This window comes from Aedes albopictus, chromosome 2 (assembly GCF_035046485.1).
Source record: "Aedes albopictus strain Foshan chromosome 2, AalbF5, whole genome shotgun sequence".
NCBI classification, from domain to species: domain Eukaryota; kingdom Metazoa; phylum Arthropoda; class Insecta; order Diptera; family Culicidae; genus Aedes; species Aedes albopictus.
Window position 1 is genome coordinate 349,859,276 of NC_085137.1, and position 20,986 is coordinate 349,880,261.

At 34.8% G+C, this 20,986-nt stretch overlaps 1 protein-coding gene across 1 annotated transcript; it reads left to right on the plus strand.

The window, feature by feature from the left end:
* The first annotated feature begins 9,423 nt into the window (after positions 1-9,423).
* Positions 9,424-10,018, plus strand: LOC109424139 (glycine-rich protein 3). Its single transcript, XM_019699231.3, has 2 exons — positions 9,424-9,580; positions 9,647-10,018. The coding sequence occupies exons 1-2, from the start codon at positions 9,572-9,574 to the stop codon at positions 9,974-9,976; spliced, it is 339 nt and encodes a 112-aa protein (XP_019554776.3). The 5' UTR covers positions 9,424-9,571; the 3' UTR covers positions 9,977-10,018.
* Positions 10,019-20,986: the final 10,968 nt, after the last annotated feature.

Consider the following 20,986-nt stretch of genomic DNA (forward strand, 5'->3'; position numbering starts at 1 on the left):
TTTTGTGCTGGTTAGAAACCGAAAGTTTATATTCATTGAACCCTCACGCACATACAGACGCCTCACTTTACTCACTCCTCATCATTCCTGTTTGTAACGGTTAGTTCAAATACTCTGTATTTCGCAAATCGCTTTTTCACGGTGCTCGCATCGTTTTGGTAGAGGTTTGCCTACTACCGCCACCTCTAAAAGATGATGTTATTCACAATGGATCATTAAAACCAACTTTTCTAGCAGCTGCCGCATCTAAACAAAGGAGCCACAGTATATGGACTCCAACAGTCGAGTAATGTCAAACACACAAGACTACGGTGGCGCTATCTGTCCATTTAATAGCGGCCGTTTTAGTTACATATTTTAATGGTCCATTTACTTCAAGCACAGACAAACAGACGTCTCGCTCTCCCCACTTTCCATCGTTTCCCTTTTCAACGACCTATTCAAATATTCTGTAGTTCGCAAATCTCTCGCTCACGGCTTTGCTCCAATTTGACGTTTGCTCACTACCATCATATACTCAGTGGGTTTGCGAAACACAGCGTAACTAGCATTGGACGATTAAACTCTGTTTGTCTGTGCTTCAAGTTACAGGGTGAGCGACAGGAATTATTCATCAAAGGGTTGAATGGGACAAACTTATAAATGCCAAAACAGCATATTATGTACCATATTTATGTACAAAATATAAATTCATCAACATATTGGGGAATATCATCAATAAAAACTGATTTTTTTTTCGATACACTAAGTCTTGGGTAAAACTTTTGTTTGGGTTATTGAAAGCTACCAGCGCCACCTAGCTACATAAAACTGAAATTGTGCCGTTATTGCTGCACATATTTGCACCAGTTTTTTTTTTCCATATAAATTTCAGGCTCGTCGAACATCAGCTCAGACTTTTTTTCTTCCCCGCTGTCGGGGAAATTAAGCAACTGCCTCATTAGACCTTATCAATTCAGCTATATTTTTTTGCTGTAGCTTAGGAGCGTCCAAAACAGCAAATTCAAATAGTAATACTAAGGATATTTAAGTTTGTTCAAAAAATCATTCAGTACAGATCTATTGTCGATTTATTTAACACGCAAAACACGTCCCGATATGGTTTAGTTCAAAATTTCGGGTCGCAGCCGTATACGTATGCAATACAAATCAAAGCTTTCTAGGTCCCATTTCAGGACCCAAATAAGTGTGCAAAATTTGGGAACGATCTGTTATGTCTACGTTTTGCGCATCGCGTTTGAAGTTTGTATGGGATTTTACATATGAAAACACACTTTTTTGCATTTCTCTCATAACAAGCTCGAATTTTTCTAAAACTATGTAACCGATAATGTGAAAACATAGCCTAGCGTGTCCTGAAAAACTTTGTCGAAGACCACGAAGTGATCGGATGCTTTTGAAAAAAGTTATAGCGTTGGCATTGCTTGCCGAAACAGCACGATTTTGTTGCTATTATTATTCCTGTTACATGTTCAAACATAAACACATGCATGTGGTTCGTTCGTTATAACTATTTTCACAAGCATCGGATCGCTTCGACAAAGTTTTTCAGAACATCCTAAGCTATCATTTCACATTATAGGTTGGAAAGTTTCAGACAAACTTTTTCAACTTATGACAAAAATGTAAAAAGTATGTTTCCCCATACAAAATCCCATACATATTTCAATTGTAACGCACAAAGTGTAGACGCAACCGATCGTGCTCAAATTTTGCACAGATACTCAGGACCCGAAACGGAACCAAAAAAACTTTGTTCTGAGAAAACGGTTCTGATGACCCACGCTAATACCTATAGTCTATACGTTTGTTGGTAGATCTGTACTTCGAGAATGGGAATCAAACTAAAAAACTTTTTATGGCTTCAATTTAACGACCCAGTTGTCCTCCGAAGAGCTCTTTTCGGATTTTTCTTAGGGTAGCACACTATCACGTCATGAAGTCAAGATGGCAAATTTTTGGATATAATGCCGTCTCATTTTTTTGCGAATATTGGAAAAGTTAAAAATTTAACATTACAAAATAACTGTTCGTCAAAATTTGAAGTCTGCATCCTAATGCTTAGTGGTGTCCTTCAAGCGTATCAGGTTATTAGACCGAAGTTCATTAGGCCAAAGTACGTTAGGTCGGGGGGTTAGGCCTAAGTTAATAACGCCAAATGGGTCAGTAGGCCAAAATTTTAATGTCCTTCATAAATTATGATAAAGAGTTTTTTTTTAATCCTTAAAAATGTTTGACTCTCTGTGACGTATCACGGTGTCAGAATTTCGATTATTATTGAACTTTCATATACAGTAGACGTTCGTTAACTGCAACATGTTTATGTTTCATTTAGCGAACAAAATTCGATAACTGCAATGTCTGACAGACGTCAACAATTCATCAATTGACAGTAAATGATCGCAAAATTCATTCGACTGTTCATTTGGGCTAACCTGGCGCACCATTTTGACTTTCGGAGGTGTGATAACTGCAAATTTGTTGTACTTATCGGACTTGCAGTTAAAAAGCATTGCAGTTAAACCGTTTGCACCGACCGAACGTCTGGGTCTTTGTTCACAGAAAGACTGCATTTTGGCTACATCCCTTTGGTGACAACCTAGCACAATTGTGCTGTTGACCAATAGTAGGTTTGCATATTTTTTCCATCTGTTTATTCTTCGTTTCTTTGTTTAATGTGATGTATTTTTTTAATAATTGAGCCATTACGTATACTTGTATGTGTGTAAGCAAACTTTTGTTTACGTTACTGCAAATCTTCACCATTTCTGGAAAATGTTGCTGAAATTTAAGTAGATCGACCCATACACTCCACCGATATCTCGACGTTCATCAAACTGACGCAAAAGTTGTGTTCAGATGATCGAAACATATTGTTGTTGCTTACTGTTTATGCAAAAGGATTGTAAATTGGTTGACTGTAACGAAAGATATTTGAATTTTGCTGAATTCCATATTTTTAAAAACTGTATTACTTGATTTTTAGGTAAAACTAGAAAACCATGCCTACTTAAGTACTTTAAAGCATAGTCTCGAAATAAACACGCTAGGCTGACATTAAATTCGATTTTCTTATCTCATCCCCTCAACCCCTCAACATTTTAAGGGGATACACAAATATTTTTTTCAAAAAGTTTTAAAATTTTAAGATGAAACTAAAGTCACCCAGAAAATTTCTTAACAAATCCGACGAACTTAACTATTTTTCTCAATGAATTGGAGATATTTAATCAAATACATTCATTATTTATCATCCCTCCCTTGACGAGTCAACGAGCACTGTGACAAAAAAAAAGAAAAATTAGGTTTGTTCCGACCTAATTATGCATTAAAAATCGTGGTCGTTAATACATAGCAATTGACAACTTTCGTTTTATTTTGTAAACTATACAATACATATAATCAAACCATTCATCTAGGGTGCCTGTTCTTGGCTTTAAAATTATTCAGCCTAATGAATCATTCGGCCAAACGACATGTTCGGCCTTGCGTAATTCAGCCTAATGTACTTCGGCCTAATGATCCAGCACCCCCCCAGCAGATCTAAAGATCCTTCAAATTCTATGAAAGCTCAAAAAACACGAGATTTTTCGACGAAAAAAAATACACTATCCTAATTAAATTGATGATTAGGCCACTGAGTTATTACAAAAACAATGATGAGCATTTTGTTAATTTTTTAGCAAATGCAATTGCAGACTTTTAAATGTTTGGCTAATATTTAGGACTGTTTGTTCATCTCTATATGATTTTTGGTATCTTTTAAAACGTATTTACTTTTTATCATTGAAAAATTCGGTAATTGAAACGTAAACATGTTGCACTTATCGAACGTCTACTGTATTGTTAAATACATGATAACCTGTATATCAAACGATCAGATTTGAATAGAAGATTCATTTAACCCTCTAATACCCAATCCCGCCTTTAGACGGGGTATAGTTTGAGCATTTTTGTAATTTTTGTTTCGTGGGAAATCAAACTTTTTATATTTTTGGCTGATATTTAGGGCTGTTCTGTATATCTCAAAATGGTATTTGGTGTATTTTGAACCGTATTTACATTTTTTAAAAATCATTGAAAAATTGATGTTTTAGTCACCTTTTAGAAGTCATTGTTTATTTTGTATTAAATCGCTACAATTGACATATTTTAAATTTTTCACAAATCATTCTATCCTTGTTTAATAGTTTAAGGGAATCGAATACACTCTAAAATTATTTTCCTTAAAATTACACGGAAAATAAAATTTTCTGTGAAAAAAATTTAAATTAATAATATTTCAACAATAATCATAAAATCTCAAAATGTTTTCATCTCATAAAATCCGTTCCCCAAATTGGCTTCCAGGAAAAATATAAAAGAGTGGGGATGTTCAAAAATAAAAATAAGAAAAATCAAAAACTGAAATTGACGAAATCGAGAATTAAAAAGAAGCATCTTCCAAAACATGTTTAAATCGATTTTAGATGACGAAAAATGATATTTAGATCAAAATCAAAAATTTGGGTATTAGAGGGTTAATGCTTTCTAATTGGGAATTGGACTTTTGTACTTCGAAAAAAATTAAGAAATACAGTGTATTTCTGACGAATTTTGACCTAACGCCAAGAAATTTGTTACATTCTAGATGCATTTTTCAAGTTTCAGGTACTATTCGAAGAATATAAATAATTATCTTCATTTTGGTGCACAATGAATCACAATCGACAGCAAGAGCCCGGAAATATCGTTCAATGAAGCTCAAAAACCGCGGTGTAGAAGTGCGTTGAATGTGTCTGTATGTATACAGTCAGGTTTTTTTATGCGGGGGATACGTACCGCGTAAAAATAAAACTCAGTTCAAAATTCAAAAAACCGCGTAAAAAAAGTCTCACCATTTCTCGAATCATGCAAAAATAAGACGATGAAATTTTTTTTTGTATGGAGTTTTCATTTACGCGGCCGCGTAAATAAAAACCGCGTAAAAAAAGACCTGACTGTATCTTTTGAATTCGCTCACAAAATGGCAGTATGAATAATTATATATATATATATATTATATATGGTCTTGGCTAAAAACTTGAAACGTCAAAAAACGCAGTAGGCAAGACAAAGTTTGCCGGGTACAGCTAAATTTGGAATGAATTTAGATGTTATAAATTACACAAGGCTACGGTAGTGCTATCTGTTAATTTAGTTCTAGTGAGTTTAATGGTTCATTTAAAGCAAATTTGTAATGAATTAGGATTGAATTTAGGTTGTGTTTGCATTAGATTTCATTTCAATAGAATTTGGATAAGCTTCGGATTGAATCGATTTTTTTTAATATAAATATATTTGCATCACAAGAAGAGTAGGGAAGGGGAAGAATGTAGTATATATCCTAGTAGTAGAGTAATCATAAACATATGTGTAAAATGGCAAGCGGCAAAAACACGGTTTGGATTAGTTGTTTTGTTTCAGTGCACTGATAGTCGACATAACAGTAGATTGACAGATGTGAATGAAATAAATTGAAATAAATCGACTAAGCAGGCGAAGCTTCAGGCTTGCTCGGCTTTGGCTTGGTCGGTCTTCTTTTGGCAGATTTGGAAACGAACGGACGTGTTCGTGTTGCGCTCCGTACCGGTGTCGGAGGTTTGATACGCAGAAGGATCGAAAGTTTGGCTACATTTTCTTGAACGGTGTCCCGCGGAACCGATATTTACGACAATATAATATATATATATATATATATATATATATATATATATATATATATATATATATATATATATATATATATATATATATATATATATATATATATATATATATATATATATATATATATATATATATATATATATATATATATATATATATATATATATATATATATATATATATATATATATATATATATATATATATATATATATATATTTATATATTTATATATATATATAATATATATTATATTAGTACTGTTTAAAAGTATAACATATGAACACAATGAAAAAACTACATTATTTTCTACATTGTATTTTTTTTCGATTACCGTAAAACGGAGTTACTTTGATAATGCGGGTAACTTTGATGTTGCTGCAGACTAATTATGATTCCTTTATAACAAAAAGGCAAACGTGGATCAAAACAATGCACATGAAAGTCCATTTCAGTGGTATCCCAAATTTGAAACATAGATAGACAACTAGTTGACAAACACACAGTGAAAATTTGAGATTTTTTATGCACTTTTTGAAAAGTTACAGCTAGTTTACCAAAAGAAAGAAAAAGAAGACAGTCGCTTATTACACCCAGGTCTTCTAAAAGTTTTGAAAAATCTAGATTTTTGCACCACCCTTATTTAAAATTGATCACCCTCATGAGGAAATATATAAAACGGGTCTAACAAGAGTCTAATATATATCGATGAACAACAAACCCACCAAGTTTTACGACATTCTGAGACTTACTTTATATGTTTTCTTTTATGGAATGGCTGAGTAGATGTAGAGCAGTGATGATAGAAGGTGATATTGATTTGATTGATCCTGCTCAAACGATGCCGGTGCATGTTGGCAATTTCTCTGAAAATTAGTCGAACAAAATTTTAAAAGATTGTTTTATTTTTCTGATTTTTAAGCTTAATAGGGTAAATCGCCAATTGTTGCACGGCTAAAAATTCGCCAATTATTGCACAACTCATAAGAAAAGCATGGAGTGCGCAACAATAGGCGAGTTTTTAGCCGTGCAACAATTGGCAAATTACCCTATCTGAATTTCAAGCAATTAATTCATAAAATCTAATTATAGGATTCGATTTATTTGAGAACTTGAATTATTCAGCCAATAACATACTGTACCGGCTGAAACAAGGATTCTCGAAAATCTAGCATAAACACATTCCTGTAGTGAATTACCAATAAATAATTTGCATAATAAAAAAAATAAGTTGGTATACACTTTTGCGAAGTATCGCTTGGTATCGTCAGTCACGTGTGTAGTAAATTCAAGTTTTTTTTAAACAGCGCATAGAATTTTGGAAAGGGTTGAAAAAAAAAACATTTGAAAAAATAATTTTCTTACTGCACTATTAACTCATACAAAACGGGTTCCACAAAAACCGCGGCAAACGACATTCCTGCATTTTATTTACAAAACTGTAGAAATGCTGCTGGCTTACCAACTGCCCAACTGTAAACTAGCTCCGCCTACTCACGTGACACCAGTTAAAACTACTTTCGAATATACGTCACAGTTAGATATACATAGCAGGCTGCATATACTACAAGAACATAGAAGAATCTACTAAAAGAAACGAAAATGACCAAAGTGAAACTGGCTAAATGCAAACTTTTGCGCGAGAAGTAGTAACAGTGGTTGCCAAACAGCGACACCACTGGAGATTATATAACCAGAATTACACATATGTAATATTAAAAAAGAGCTTTTGGCAAGTCCTACGTTCATATGCAAAAATCTTCGAAAAATATATTGATAAATAACATATTAGACGTATCGAAGTGTTTGCGAATAGCTTTCTTAAGCTAGCATTTCTGCTAATTAGATTCCGTTTTCAAAAGTCTAGGTTTAATTTAGAAAACAATGTATAAATGATTCAACGATATTTTTTTCAAAAAACTGTATGAAAATTTTTAAATAAACAAAAAAAATAAAGCTAAGGCGTTTATATTTAATTACACGGTTTCCAAGGTATGTTTAATGCAGATTAACATATAGAAAATATTTTGTTAAAAAATGTAAATTATATTTTTGAAATTTAAATTTGAATTCTTCTAAATCGATATATACATTTACTATCTGTACCCGGCAAACTCTGTCTTGCCTACTGCGTTTTTTTGACGTTTCAAGTGTCTAGCCAAGACAAAGTCCCCGGTCAAAATGTATGGTAGATCGATTTTCAAAAACTCTCAATTTTTACATGTTTTTTGCCTCATAAACCTTCCTTGGGTGAAAACTAACAGAACAAAACTTAGACGACCAAAATCGGACCTTCCAGTAGAATAACTAGCCACAGAATGTCAATGTCGCGACCGTTCGTGTGACCAACATCTAGTTTGCCACGCCCTTACAGCGTCAGTACCGGTCCTACAAGTGTCAAACCAATTTTTATAGCCAAAACAAAACATCCACAACAACATGTGTATTTAAAAATAATGGATCAATACATCTGAGGTATGTAATACAATTAATTAATTTATTGGCTACAGCGCCATTAGCGATCTAATTTCTCATACATCTACTGACCTTCCATTCGCAAGTTATGCGCAGTCCCACGTATGCCACTGCATTTATATAAAGATAGATAAAATCGTTATAAAAACTGATAAAAACTTTTTGCTGCATATTAATGAAGCTACATAATCTCATTTAATTTCATTCTTAGCTTCATGCTAAGAAGTAATTCCCCTTTTATAACACTAGTTTACAGCATTTTTGAACTCGGTAAGCTGATGATCATTTTTGGTGTAGAATCATGCCCTGAGTTCGAAAACGCGAAAGAAAAAAATTACAGTAGAGCGGAAAATTTTTCGACTTTCCATACAAGGTTGATGATTTGAAATCGATTTTTGTTCTATTTTTATGCAAAGCCACTCACTTTAAACATCTCATTCTCCGTAATCAATGCTCCGATTGAGCTGAAATTTTTACTGTAACTCGCCTACATATGATATGTCAAATAAACGTCGAGAAAGAATTTTTAAGTTAATTTTTTCTTATTGAAAAAAATACATTTCTTCAAAAAAAATTGAGAATTTCGCTAAAATTTAAGAAGATCGTCCCTAAAACTCGCAAATATCTTGAATTTCATCAATCTGACGCAAAACCTGTATTCAGATGATCGAATGGTATTGTATTCAGCTTTTAATTTATGGAAAAAGATTTAAAATTGGTTGAACAAAACGCAATATATTTGAATTTTAGTAAATTGCATATTTTGAAAAGTTGCAGAACTCGATATTGAGCTAAAACCCAAAAACTTTTCTACTTAAAATTTTTTGAAGGTCGGTTTCGAAACCAGCACTAAATTGTGCTTCAAAAATTTTGGTCGTTGACAAAAGTTCACGACTTTCGTTTTATTTTGTAAACTTGTGTAATTGCAATTAAATAACCAGTGGTAAAATTGTGAAAGATTTTATTTATAAAAAAAATAACTTTCAAGCATAGAATAATATCTCAGCTATTGGGAGAATCAGTTGAGAACCACTGATGGAAATATCAACAGGAAAACTAATGACGCAACCCAATTTAGAACATCGCAAAATCAAGCCATCTGAATTTATTAAAAGTTACACCTTTTCGACTGATCCCGTGTCTATGATTCCGATTATATATTCAGGTCTTCGAATTATGGAACCTTGTGCTATATCGCTGGAAAGCCAGCATTCTTGCAATACTGTGACGCAAACATCGAACGCATTCGAACGACACTATCGATGTTCTTGTTGTGTCAACGGTAGAAAGGATTTGATATAAATTTGGAAACATTTCTCAAGGGATCATCAGTCATTTTCTAACCAGATCGGTGGAAACACTACTAATCAAAGGGTTCTTCAAAAAAACACTTTGACAAAACTTCAAAATGTTGAAGGTACATCACAAAATCATTGAAAACTATCATCGACAATCAATCATTTAAAAATCTTTTTCTTTTCAGCTCGTTTGCCTGTTTGCCGTTCTGGCGGTTGCCATGGCTGATGTGAGGCCAGTGCCAGTCAAACCTGACACTCCGGTCAAGAGCGAAATTCAAGCACCAGATACCGCTACAGATCTGGATAAGGCAGAAACGTACGGTTTCGGTTACCACAAGCATATCTACGCTGTTCCCCAGTTCTACGGCGGAAGATACGGAGGTTATGGAGGATATGGAGGTTACGGAGGCTACGGAGGATACGGATATGGTGGATATGGTGGATATCACGGAGGATATCTTGGAGGATACCATGGCGGCTACTACCCATACTACGGTAACAGTTACTACTACTAATGTGTGAATCAATGAATAAATGAGAATTATTTTTGGAAATTACTTCATGGAGTACATTATTAACGAAAATGCCATGTTTCTTCTTCTTCTTTATGGCTCTAAGTTCCCACTTTAACACCGACTACCTTTCTTCAGCTTAATGTTCTTTGAGCACTTCAACAGTTATTAATTGAAAGGCTTCCTTTGCCTGCCACAGCATGAATATATTGTAAGCAATCCGAGTAGGTGAGAAAATCTAGCGAAAATAAATTCAGTTATTACTAACTGAATTACTGCAGACCAGAAACTGATATTGGTTTGATTGAATTAAGAGGTAAAACATCAGAAATTTAATCAAAATACAGTATGGAAAAGTGCTCAATAATAGCTTGTTAAGATATTATTACAAGATCAAAACAATATCAGACAAGATTTAAGGAAATTTTTCTTTCAAATTAAAAAAAATGTGCCAGCTGCCAGCATCGAACCTTCGACTTAAGAATGCACTGTTCTGAATAGCATAAGGTTCTTCGTTTCCACAGCTCATAATGCATTTCAATAACATTAATTAAAGCCTGTATCTGCAATAATCGGGACACAGAAATACAGTTGTAAATCTGCAATAGAAACATTAAAATTGCTCAAATTTGGCCTAATAACATCTTAATATGTGTTCATTTCACCTACAAAATTTCATGTGAATCGATGCAATACTTTTTGTTGTAGCGATGAAAGAGTAGAATGTGCGTCATTGAATTTTGTACAGCCCCTAGTTTTGCTTGTCAGCACTGCAACTTTTGAATTTGGTAAAGGTAATGGCTGAAATTTTGAAAACAAACCTCTCAATCTTCATTCGTTGCATAGGCAAAATTTCAAAAAAAATCGATGCACTATCAACAATTTTATAATCGAAACATGTATTGGGACTGAACGTAATTTTAGCCCCTCAGATAGCAATTAGTCAGAACCCTTTATTGTTTCGATTGTACTATTCAAAGTTCTATGTCAATAATCATCAAACACATAATCAACTACCTATTGTAAAAAATCATGAAAATTGGCAGAGAGATTCAAATGTTATGAATAGGCAAACATCGCACACGAAAAACACGAAAAAAAAAATCACTAACACTCACCCCTATCAACACCAGTAGCTTTCAAACCAGTTGATGAAAGTTGATGAAATTTTGCAAGAAAGTTTCTCTTTAAGTATCATGCTAACGAAGTTTCATAATTATCATCACAGAACTTTGAACTATAGCGTATAACAACCCTCTACTATGAGAATGAAAATTGGTCATGATTGTGCAAAATGCTTAAAACCACGTCTGTTTGTTTTCCATCCACAGTTAAAAGTAATGCATCGATTTTTTATGAAATTAGGCACAAACAATAAACATACACCAAAGAGTTCTCAGTCAATTATTTGGCCAATTTTACCGATTCATTACAGAGTTACAGCCATACTTCTGTGTCCCGATTGTTGCGGATACAGGCTTTAATTCTCAGGTGGCGGGCGGTGCTAAAAAGTAGCCTCAGAAGACGGTGCGTACAAAACACCGTTACACTAATTAAAAAAAAACATATCTTCTTCGTTTTACATTCAAATGTAAAATTTTTTGCATTGCTGACAGCCTTGTGACCTCAGCTTTCAAAATAATTTGTCATACATAGTCGTAGTGAGGAAAAACGATAAAAAAGGGCTATGCAAAGAGGGACACCTCGTTAAAAACAGCGTTACACTATATTAAATGCTCATATCTCTACTGTTAATCCATATACCTTGTAACCGTTCAAGAATATTCACGAGGTTTTTGAACCAAGATGGCTTAAGCGCCACTCCCGAAACTCGAGAGACCACCTGTCGTTTTGACTTTGCCCGACTTTGAAGACTTTTCCCTCAGGGGACTCATGAACGGCTTCACTATTATCCAACGAACCCGGAAATACGCCACCTTACCCTGCCCACTTACGATATAGAAAACCCCGACCTAGGCTCTTTCGATTCGTTCGCTTGGGATAGAAGGTGGAAGGTCAGAGGGTCGATTTACCTCAACCGTAAAGATATAAATTACTGTAAAAAAGTAAATTTCAATTCAACTATTTCAATCGGATTTATTCTAAAATTTTCACAATTGAAGCGTTGTCTCGCTGTCTTCCGACGACGAACGGTTCCGGCGCTTGCCGGAGCTGGACGAGGGATGCCTGTTGCGGTGGTAGATCCCTGTAGCAATGACGATGACGATGCTTGGCCGCTGTCGCTGTAGTGATGACGGCAGCGATGAACTCTAAAGCTCGGGAGTATGGCCGAAATATCGGTGCGGAGGAGGTGGAGGCTGGACGGAAGGCATCCGATTTGTCGATTCCTCCAGAGCTTTCGCTACGACGGATTGTCGAGCTTCCCGGGTTGTGACCGTCTCCTCTGGGCAAAGAGCCAACGTACCCTTCGAACGGCTTCTCCTTGTGGGTTCCACCGTACGCGATGAAATGAAACTCCTCGCCTTCGGGTAAGATCCGGTCCTACGCACGACACTTGGCTACGTAAGCGGACCGTGCTCTCGGTACTCTGTCTACTAGGGGGTTGTAGCGTGAGGTGGACTTTAACGACGGCTATTGGCGACCGCCGGAGAGCTTCGTTCGCTATCTAACGAACTTCACCTCGCTCCGTTTAGCTACCTCGAAAGGCGGGCCTTTGCGGATTCCCGAGCTTAAAAATGTCCGTCCGAGTACCTCGGACGAGAAGGGCGCCAGGGACGCCACGGGTAACCCCTAATTAACTCCGCTTGTCACACAAGTTGATTCCAGCCCGTACAATAAAAAGCGCCTTGGCGCTGGAAATAGTCCAACGCGAACAGTTAAACTAATCACTTGTCAAGTTAAATTTCTTAAAACTAAATTTACCTTTTTGTACGAATCCAAAATACAAAACGTAGAAGAATCGCAATAAAGGGTGATACGGTCAAAATTTGGTCACACAATTTGTTTCATAACTTGAGACTGCGTACACCAAAACAGCTGATTTTTGGACCAGTAATGGTATATTATATGTAGCTTATACCATGAAATTTTCATCAAAATCGGTTTAGTATTTGCGGAGATATTGTGAATCCTAAAAACTGCAATTTTAAAATTTTGTACAAAGAGGATTAAAAAATAAGAACACATTTTTACTCTTTTATTTATAGAGCCAGAAATACTGAGCAAATTTCGATGAAAATTTTTCTGTATGTAAAGTATACATATCAAAATGTTGTGTAAAAATTTCATTCAATTTGATCTAGCCGTTACAAAGTTATATTTGTTTAGGTGGTCAAATTTTGTCAATTTTTTTCAAGTCAAGCCAAATTTTGGTCACACAATTTTTTTCATAACTTTAGATTGCGTACACCAAAACAGCTGGTTTTTGGATCAGTTATGGTACATTATATGTAGCTTGTACCATAAAATTTTAATCAAAATCGATCTAGTATTTGCGGAGATATTGTTGAACCCTGAGATCTGCAATTTTAAAATTTTGTGCAAAGAGGATTCACACATTTTTACTGTTTTATTTATAGAGCCAGAGATACTTAACCGATTTCAATGAAAATTTTTCTGTATGTGAAGTATGCATATCAAAATGTTGTGTAAAAATTTCATTCAATTTGATCCAGCCGTTACAAAGTTTTATTTGCTTAAGTGGCATCCGGTCAGTTTTTTTCATATTCAAACTGCCACATCTTTAAAAGTATTCATTCAAAATGGCTCCAAATTTTACTAAGAACATATTATCATGATAGTATTATACTGTAAAATTTTGATAAAAATCGGAGCAGTATTGGTAGTTCTATAATCAAAATTGTGCTTTACTGACCTTAAATTTCCGAAAATTTACTATGGAGCGCCTTTGTACAAAATTTTAAAAAGGTAGGTCGATGGTTTCATCTATATATCAACCAATACTTAATCGATTTTAATGAAAATTTTATGGTATAAGCTACACATAATGTAGCATCACTGGTCCAAAAATCAGATGTTTTGGTGTACGCAGTCTAAAGTTATAAAAAAAATTGTGTGACCAAATTTTGATCGTATCACCCTTTAATAACCACGGTACTAAATTAACGAAAAAAGACACTTAAACACTTTCCAGGAATTCATTTTTTTACACAAAATTACCTTCGGTACGGAAACGAAGGGCTCAGATTGATCTGATATACTGCACTTATCGATACTAAAAAACCGCGATTACTTCCACACACCAGCCTTATGATGAACGAAATGATCGAGCTTTGGTCAATTTTCCCTTAAATAAACTTCTTAAACCAGCGTTTCTCAAACTATGGGTCGCGACCCACTGATGGGTCGCGGACTGATTTTTGGTGGGTCGCGTAATCTTTATTAACTTATGTCGAATGTTATTGCTAGCCATTTTCTAATTTTCGAATACTCCCTTGGATAATGCATTTCTAGAAGAGTTATTTCTTGAATTTCGGTTTCTCCTTAATTCTTTTCAAAATTTTGTATTATAAGTCTTGTGTGGAGTATATTGAATATTGAAACTACTGTTCTTGAATCGATTGCGACACTAAGAGTTTTCAATTGGAAGTTCAGAGAAACAGACTTTACACTCCGCTCGCTTCCCATCGAACACCTCTTTAACGGTTGTATTACGAAAAAATAATGAAGCACTACAAACGCATATTAAAATATAACATATTGTGGTGGAACACAACAAATACGTAATAAATTAGGACATCACATTTGGACAAACACAACACAGAACACATATTTTGCCCTATTACCCTAGTGGATAACCATTTGTAAAGTATTTTGTATGGCTGGTTGCCTTTTAGTTCGCAGCTTCGGTTGCTTGCATAGCTTGCGTTTTGTCTAGAAATTTATAATCCTAAGGGGGCATCCCGATTCGGATTTCATCACTAGAGTTCTATAACTTGAAATCTGTGCCAGGGAAAGGTTTACATCTCCAGTACCTCATCGCTGCCCGAAATGGCCTGAATATTGGCAATCGAAATAGGATTGCGGCCTCTATTCTGCGAGAGCCCTATAAATGTGCATTAATACAAGGGGAATATTTACAAATTAAAATAGCACATTTAACACAAAAATAAAACTTGTAATAGTTGATTCAAATATTTGGTAGTTGGTCAATTGACCACTCTCGGCGTTGGTATTGTTTTTGGTCCTGTTTGACTTTTGCTCATTACCGCCACCTAGTGGTCTGCCCATATTCGCATAGTTGACGTAAGCGCCACTGTAGTTTTCAACACACTTTTGAAATTTTAACAATGAATAATGAAAAGCTTGAGATTTTTTTTACGTTGGCATCTAGCTAGTGATTAGAACTTGTGCTATATCGGATAAAACTGGTCACAATTATGCATATGTGATAGATATTAGCTTGTTAATGCTGACATTGTCAATAGTGGTTACGTCAATTATGCGATTATGGGCAGGGGTTTGCGTTTTCGAAAAAAAAAATAGTTCAAGTTGTTGCTTGCATTTTGTGTTAGACTTACACACCAGTTTCAGCAGTTCAAATATCAAAAATTAGAAATACCAAAAATCATCAAAAAATTACCAAACATCGACAAGAAACCTTGTCTTCAACGAACTTCAGTAAAATTATACTTCTGTAAAATTCCGATGAAAGTTGATCATCTGAACTTAAACGGAACAACTGAAAAATGATTTCAATAAAAATGAAAATAAAATAAGTGTGAATGATGAATATTTATTAAAATTTCAAGAGGACTCATTTGACCATTCAGCAGTACTATAATTCTAAAAACTACTTGATGTTTACCCACTCGCTGTGAATATCAGTAGCATTATCAACCGAGATTTAATTTAGTACTGCAAAAAGTACTGCAGAAGCATAAAATTACTCGTATATATTCAGAGCCAGACTTGTTAAATATATTAGAAACTTGAAATTTTTAAGACTAAGGATTAACTGATGCTGGAAACTTGGGCACCTTAACCTTTCTTAGACTTTTGCAAAAAAAAACTATAAGAGCACTTTAAATAAACATTTTTTTTTTAAGATTGAGGGTTACATAACGTAAGTTTATCACAACCTATGAAAGTGATAAAATGTTTTATTTGAAAAGGAAGTCCAAATTAGTAAAAAAAACTTATTTTATAAATTTTATAAAAAAAACTTATTTTATAAACCCACCAGCACGGTCGCCAAATTCTTTGAAAATCAAAAGTGGGTCGCAAGCTGAAAAAGTTTGAGAACCCCTGTCTTAAACAATCCCCTATTATTCGAATAATCGCGCCAACGAAGAATTCGAATGGCGATCTAAATTATTGGCGCATTCCTAGGTTCGTCAAGATGGTTTACATGAGTTTTGTATATTTAGGAGCCATCACTGCACTCACTACGTCATTTTTATAGCATCTGGTTTAGCCGAGACACAAACCAACATACACGTATAGATCTACACTGAAAGACGGTTTGCGGTTGAAATTACTATTCTGAGGGTGAATTTAAATACACAACGCCACTAAATTAGTGCAGACTGATTTCCGTTTCATTTCAACAGATTAATGTTTTCAATTTTACCATGGACCTGATTTACAATTAAAAAAAGTTTCTGTTGGATTCGAACCAAGAACCTTGAAATCACCAGGCTCGCATGCTAACACTCGGCTATCGAACCGGTTGACATGAGAAGAAACAAAAAGCACATAAGAAGCGTTTGTGGATCGACGATCTCGTTTTGCCATGGTAAATTTAAAAACATTTTTATGGTGGTCATTACCGCAAGCCGTCTCTCAGTGTAGATTCTAATTCAAACGAGCAAAGTCAAGACGAATTTGAATGTCGAATCTAATCTAAACAGTTTTATATTATAGCGATAATTATTTTATGGCATATTTCTGTAAATGAATTCAAAGCGTGATTTTACGTAAAAAGAGAAAAACGTCAAAGCGTTTTTCAATGTAGTTCATTACTTATTGAAGCAAAATATTTACTATAAACTTATCTCAAAGCAAAACAATTTTGCTTTAAAAAATAAAAAACGTCAAAACGTTACAACCTAATTACAATTTTCTTCCACCATTGCAAACCACCAATCTTGCTAGAAAAAATATCGAACATAGTTGTAGCTAGGAAAAGGGCAAATGTGGGGCACCCTATTTATGCGTTCGCCAAACACATAAAAAATATATGTATCAACGCCACTTTGCCAGCAAATCATGATTTTCTTCCACGGTTAGAATTTACAGATGAGATACTTCCAAGCAAAAAGCAAATGAGCGGAGCAAGGAAAACAGTAATGAGGCGCAATTCTTCGAAAATTGCCCAAAATTTCAATAAATCATTACTTTTCCATAAAGTAACAAAAAAAAACATTTTTTTTGCACCAATTAGAAGCTAAGAATGACATTGTCAAGAAAAATATCACACATAGGCGTTGTCAGTGATATGGGTTCACAAGGAGCTGAGAAATGTAGTTCTCAATCAGTACACATAATCAATATTCCATACTAATTTCGCAGTCATCAAATCAAAATTTATGTTTTCTTTTTTTACCCCTGTAGGCCACCAGAACCCACATTGAATGAATTAGGCATAGTCGTAGCAAGGAAAAAGTGATGGGAGGGGGGAGAAGAAAAGGGGCTTTAGTTATTTGTCCAACGTTGCCGATTTGCAGGTAAATAATGGCTTTCTGCCACGATTAGAATCTTGAGAGGGTGTAATTATAAGAAAAAATACAATACATGGGCGGAGCTAGGGAAATAGTAATAAGGGGCAGCCTCTAGAAAACTATACACAAATTTTGGAAAGCCATAACTCTACAAATTCTCATTTTCCTTCCTTCACAAATAAAAAGTTTGGAATCTTGCTTTATTGGAAAAGTGTTTAGGATAGAGACGAACCAGCCAAGGGCTGAAAGTCTCTTTAATAAAGACAAATCAATCAATCAATCTTTATTGGAAAAAAATATCACACATAGTAACATGGGTTCATAAGGGGCACCAAGATTTAATTTTCAAATAAACTTTGGGGATTGTTAAAAAGGTCACCTGGCTCCGGAGCAATCACGGAGTCAAAATGGATCATTGGAATTGTCCATATTCTGTTAATCTTTCTAGGATCCAGAAGTTCCTCCGGCGATTCTTCCAGGAACTCTTTCAGAAACTTTATTCCGCATGGGATTTCTCCAGGAGCTCCTATTGGCTTTCCTTCGGGAATTCTAGCAAGGATTCCTCAAGCAACTTCTGCTGCGATTGTTCCAGCAATTTATTCAAGAACTCCTCCAGAAATTCGAACTGTGATACCTTTTGGTGATTCGTCCAGGGATTTCTTCAAGGATTTAGCCAGGACTTCATCCTCAGATTTTATCCAGGTATTCTTCCAGAAGCTCCTCTTGGGATTTCTCCAAGAACTCCTGTTGGCCTTCCCCCAGAAAATCCAACTGGGATCCCTCAAGCAATTCCTATTTGGACTCGTTCAGAAATTCTATCTGCGGTACTTCCGGAAATACTTCTATGGATTTCTCCTGGCACACTCACTTGCTGCAATACTTTCGGGAAATCTTTCTGAGATTCCTCCAGAAAGGCCTCCTTCGATTCCATCAGGAACTCCTCCATGGATTTTCCCAGAATACCTCTGCCGATTCTTCGTAGGAGAACTGTATGTATTCCTACAGGTATTTATGCAAGGAGTTTCACTTATGATTCCCCCGGCATGCTTGATTGGGTTTCTCTAATAATACCGTCGTGCGGGGCTACTTTTGAAATGCGGGGCTACTTTGGACACTTTTGCATATGGATTTTTTGAATTCAAAATATGGTTCAAATCTGTTTGATGTCTTTGGGACTATTGTGAAGCAATAGTTTTCGCTTCATTTGGTTGAAATTATTTTTCAAACAGACCGTTTATTGCTTGTCAGGACGCGAAAAAACATCGAATAAACCAATAAAATATACATAACGTATCAGAACATTTGGTCTGTAAGCATTGTTTCTACAGTTCATAAATTTCAAAGGGTTGATCAATTCATTCAAAATGTATCAACGTAGCATATACAATCGAATATTTGTATCGTTATACATTGTAAATGACCGTTTCACCTAAATAAAGGATTGATGGTCCCTTTTTTCAGGCTATCTATATAGCAATATCACGCTGCTCATAATACCAAAGGTAGCACAGAACCTTCTTAAAACGCATATTTTTATTGAAATTATGTATGATACAGTATACTACAGTATTGGTACAAAGTAGTTTTCTAAATAACCCAGGAATTTGAAATGCAGTATTGTTATAGATAACAATGTCCAAAGTAGCCCCCATCCGGTTCTATATGACATGTGTCCGATTGGTGTATGAACAACTTTTTAGTTTATTGATGGATTTAGTTCAAATTTTGCATACATCCTACATACATACTCACAATTATTATGTCTAAAAATTTTGGAAATCCATTCACTACTCTGGGAGTTATAATGTCATAAAGTTGAAAAACCATGAAAAAGTGTATAAAGAAGCCCCGCACGACGGTACTTGTTGAGATTCTTCCAGTAATTCCTACTAGGATCCTCCAATGATTTTTCAAACAACTCCTCCTACAGTTCTTCCAGCAATTTATTCATTTATTCTAACTATGATACCTCCAGGAATTATTTTAGCGTTTGCTTTAGGAATTTATCCTGGTATTCTTGGGTTGTTAACGGAAGGGTTAAACACCCCTAGTAGCACATACCTAAGTAACCACGCTGTTGAAGCTGTACGTCACGGTGCTTCATTTACCGTTATAATAAAATAAAAATGACCATCAAAACCTTAAACGCCATTCTTTTTCTTTATCATTCCTACACCTCTGGACAAATTTTTAAAAAAATCGTTAGACGAAATTTTGAGTTACGCCCTTTTAAAGGGCCTAACCCCTAAAAAATCAGGGTTTCTATAGAAAAACATCATATTTCATAACGGAAGCATGCTTCTGCCAACAAAATTTGAAACGCCATTCTCTTTCTTTATCATTCCTACACCTCTGGATAAATTTTCAAATTAATCGTTAGACGAAATTTTGAGTTATGCCCTTTTAAAGGGCCTAACCCCTACAAAATCAGGGTTTCTATAGAAAAATATCATATTTCATAACGGAAGCATGCTTCTGCCAACAAAATTTGAAACGCCATTCCCTTCCTTTATCATTTCTACACCTCTGGATTTTTTTTTTAAATAATCGTTAGACGAAATTTTGAGTTACGCCCTTTTAAAGGGCCTTACCCCTTAAAAAATAGGGGTTTCTATAGAATACCATCATATTACATAACAGAAGCATGCTTCAAAGTCCCAAATAATAAAAAAGTATTATAATCAATGCTACAATTTGATACTATGCACTAATATTGACTTCATTTTGTATAAAAATTAGCCATAACGCCAGTATAAGGGAAGTATTCTTTAACCTGTAGGATACGGACGTTGTTGGCTACATTTACTATTATAGCCAGAACAATATACAATGAAAAACATAAACGACAGTTCATTTACTTTTTCACTTATAAAGTTATTGCACACCCATAAACTGAATTTCAAAAAAAAAATGTCGATCAAATTCTCCAGTTACGCCCATTTGAAGGTCATAAGTACTTATTATAAAACTTAGTTTCATTTAATCATGTTTATTCTTCGGTAACGTAGTTTAGCAGTTACATATAGAACTATCATTACAATTGATCATCTCAATCCTTATTTTTGTATGTTTATTAATTGAAAACGGCATTCACCAATAAAACTAACGAATGACAAAGGCGCATGTCATTGCTTGTTTTGTCTATAAAAAAGCAATACAAAAATCTTACGTCCCACGCTATGAATGGCAATTGATACAAAAATGATTGCTTCCTACATGTTTGAAAATACTTCCCTTATATTAGCGTAATGGCCATTTTTTATACAAACATCAATACAAATAGCCAATACAAGCGCATAGTATCAAATTGTAGCATTATTTATGATACGTTTTATTACTTGGGACTTCAAGGCATGCTTTTGTTATGAAA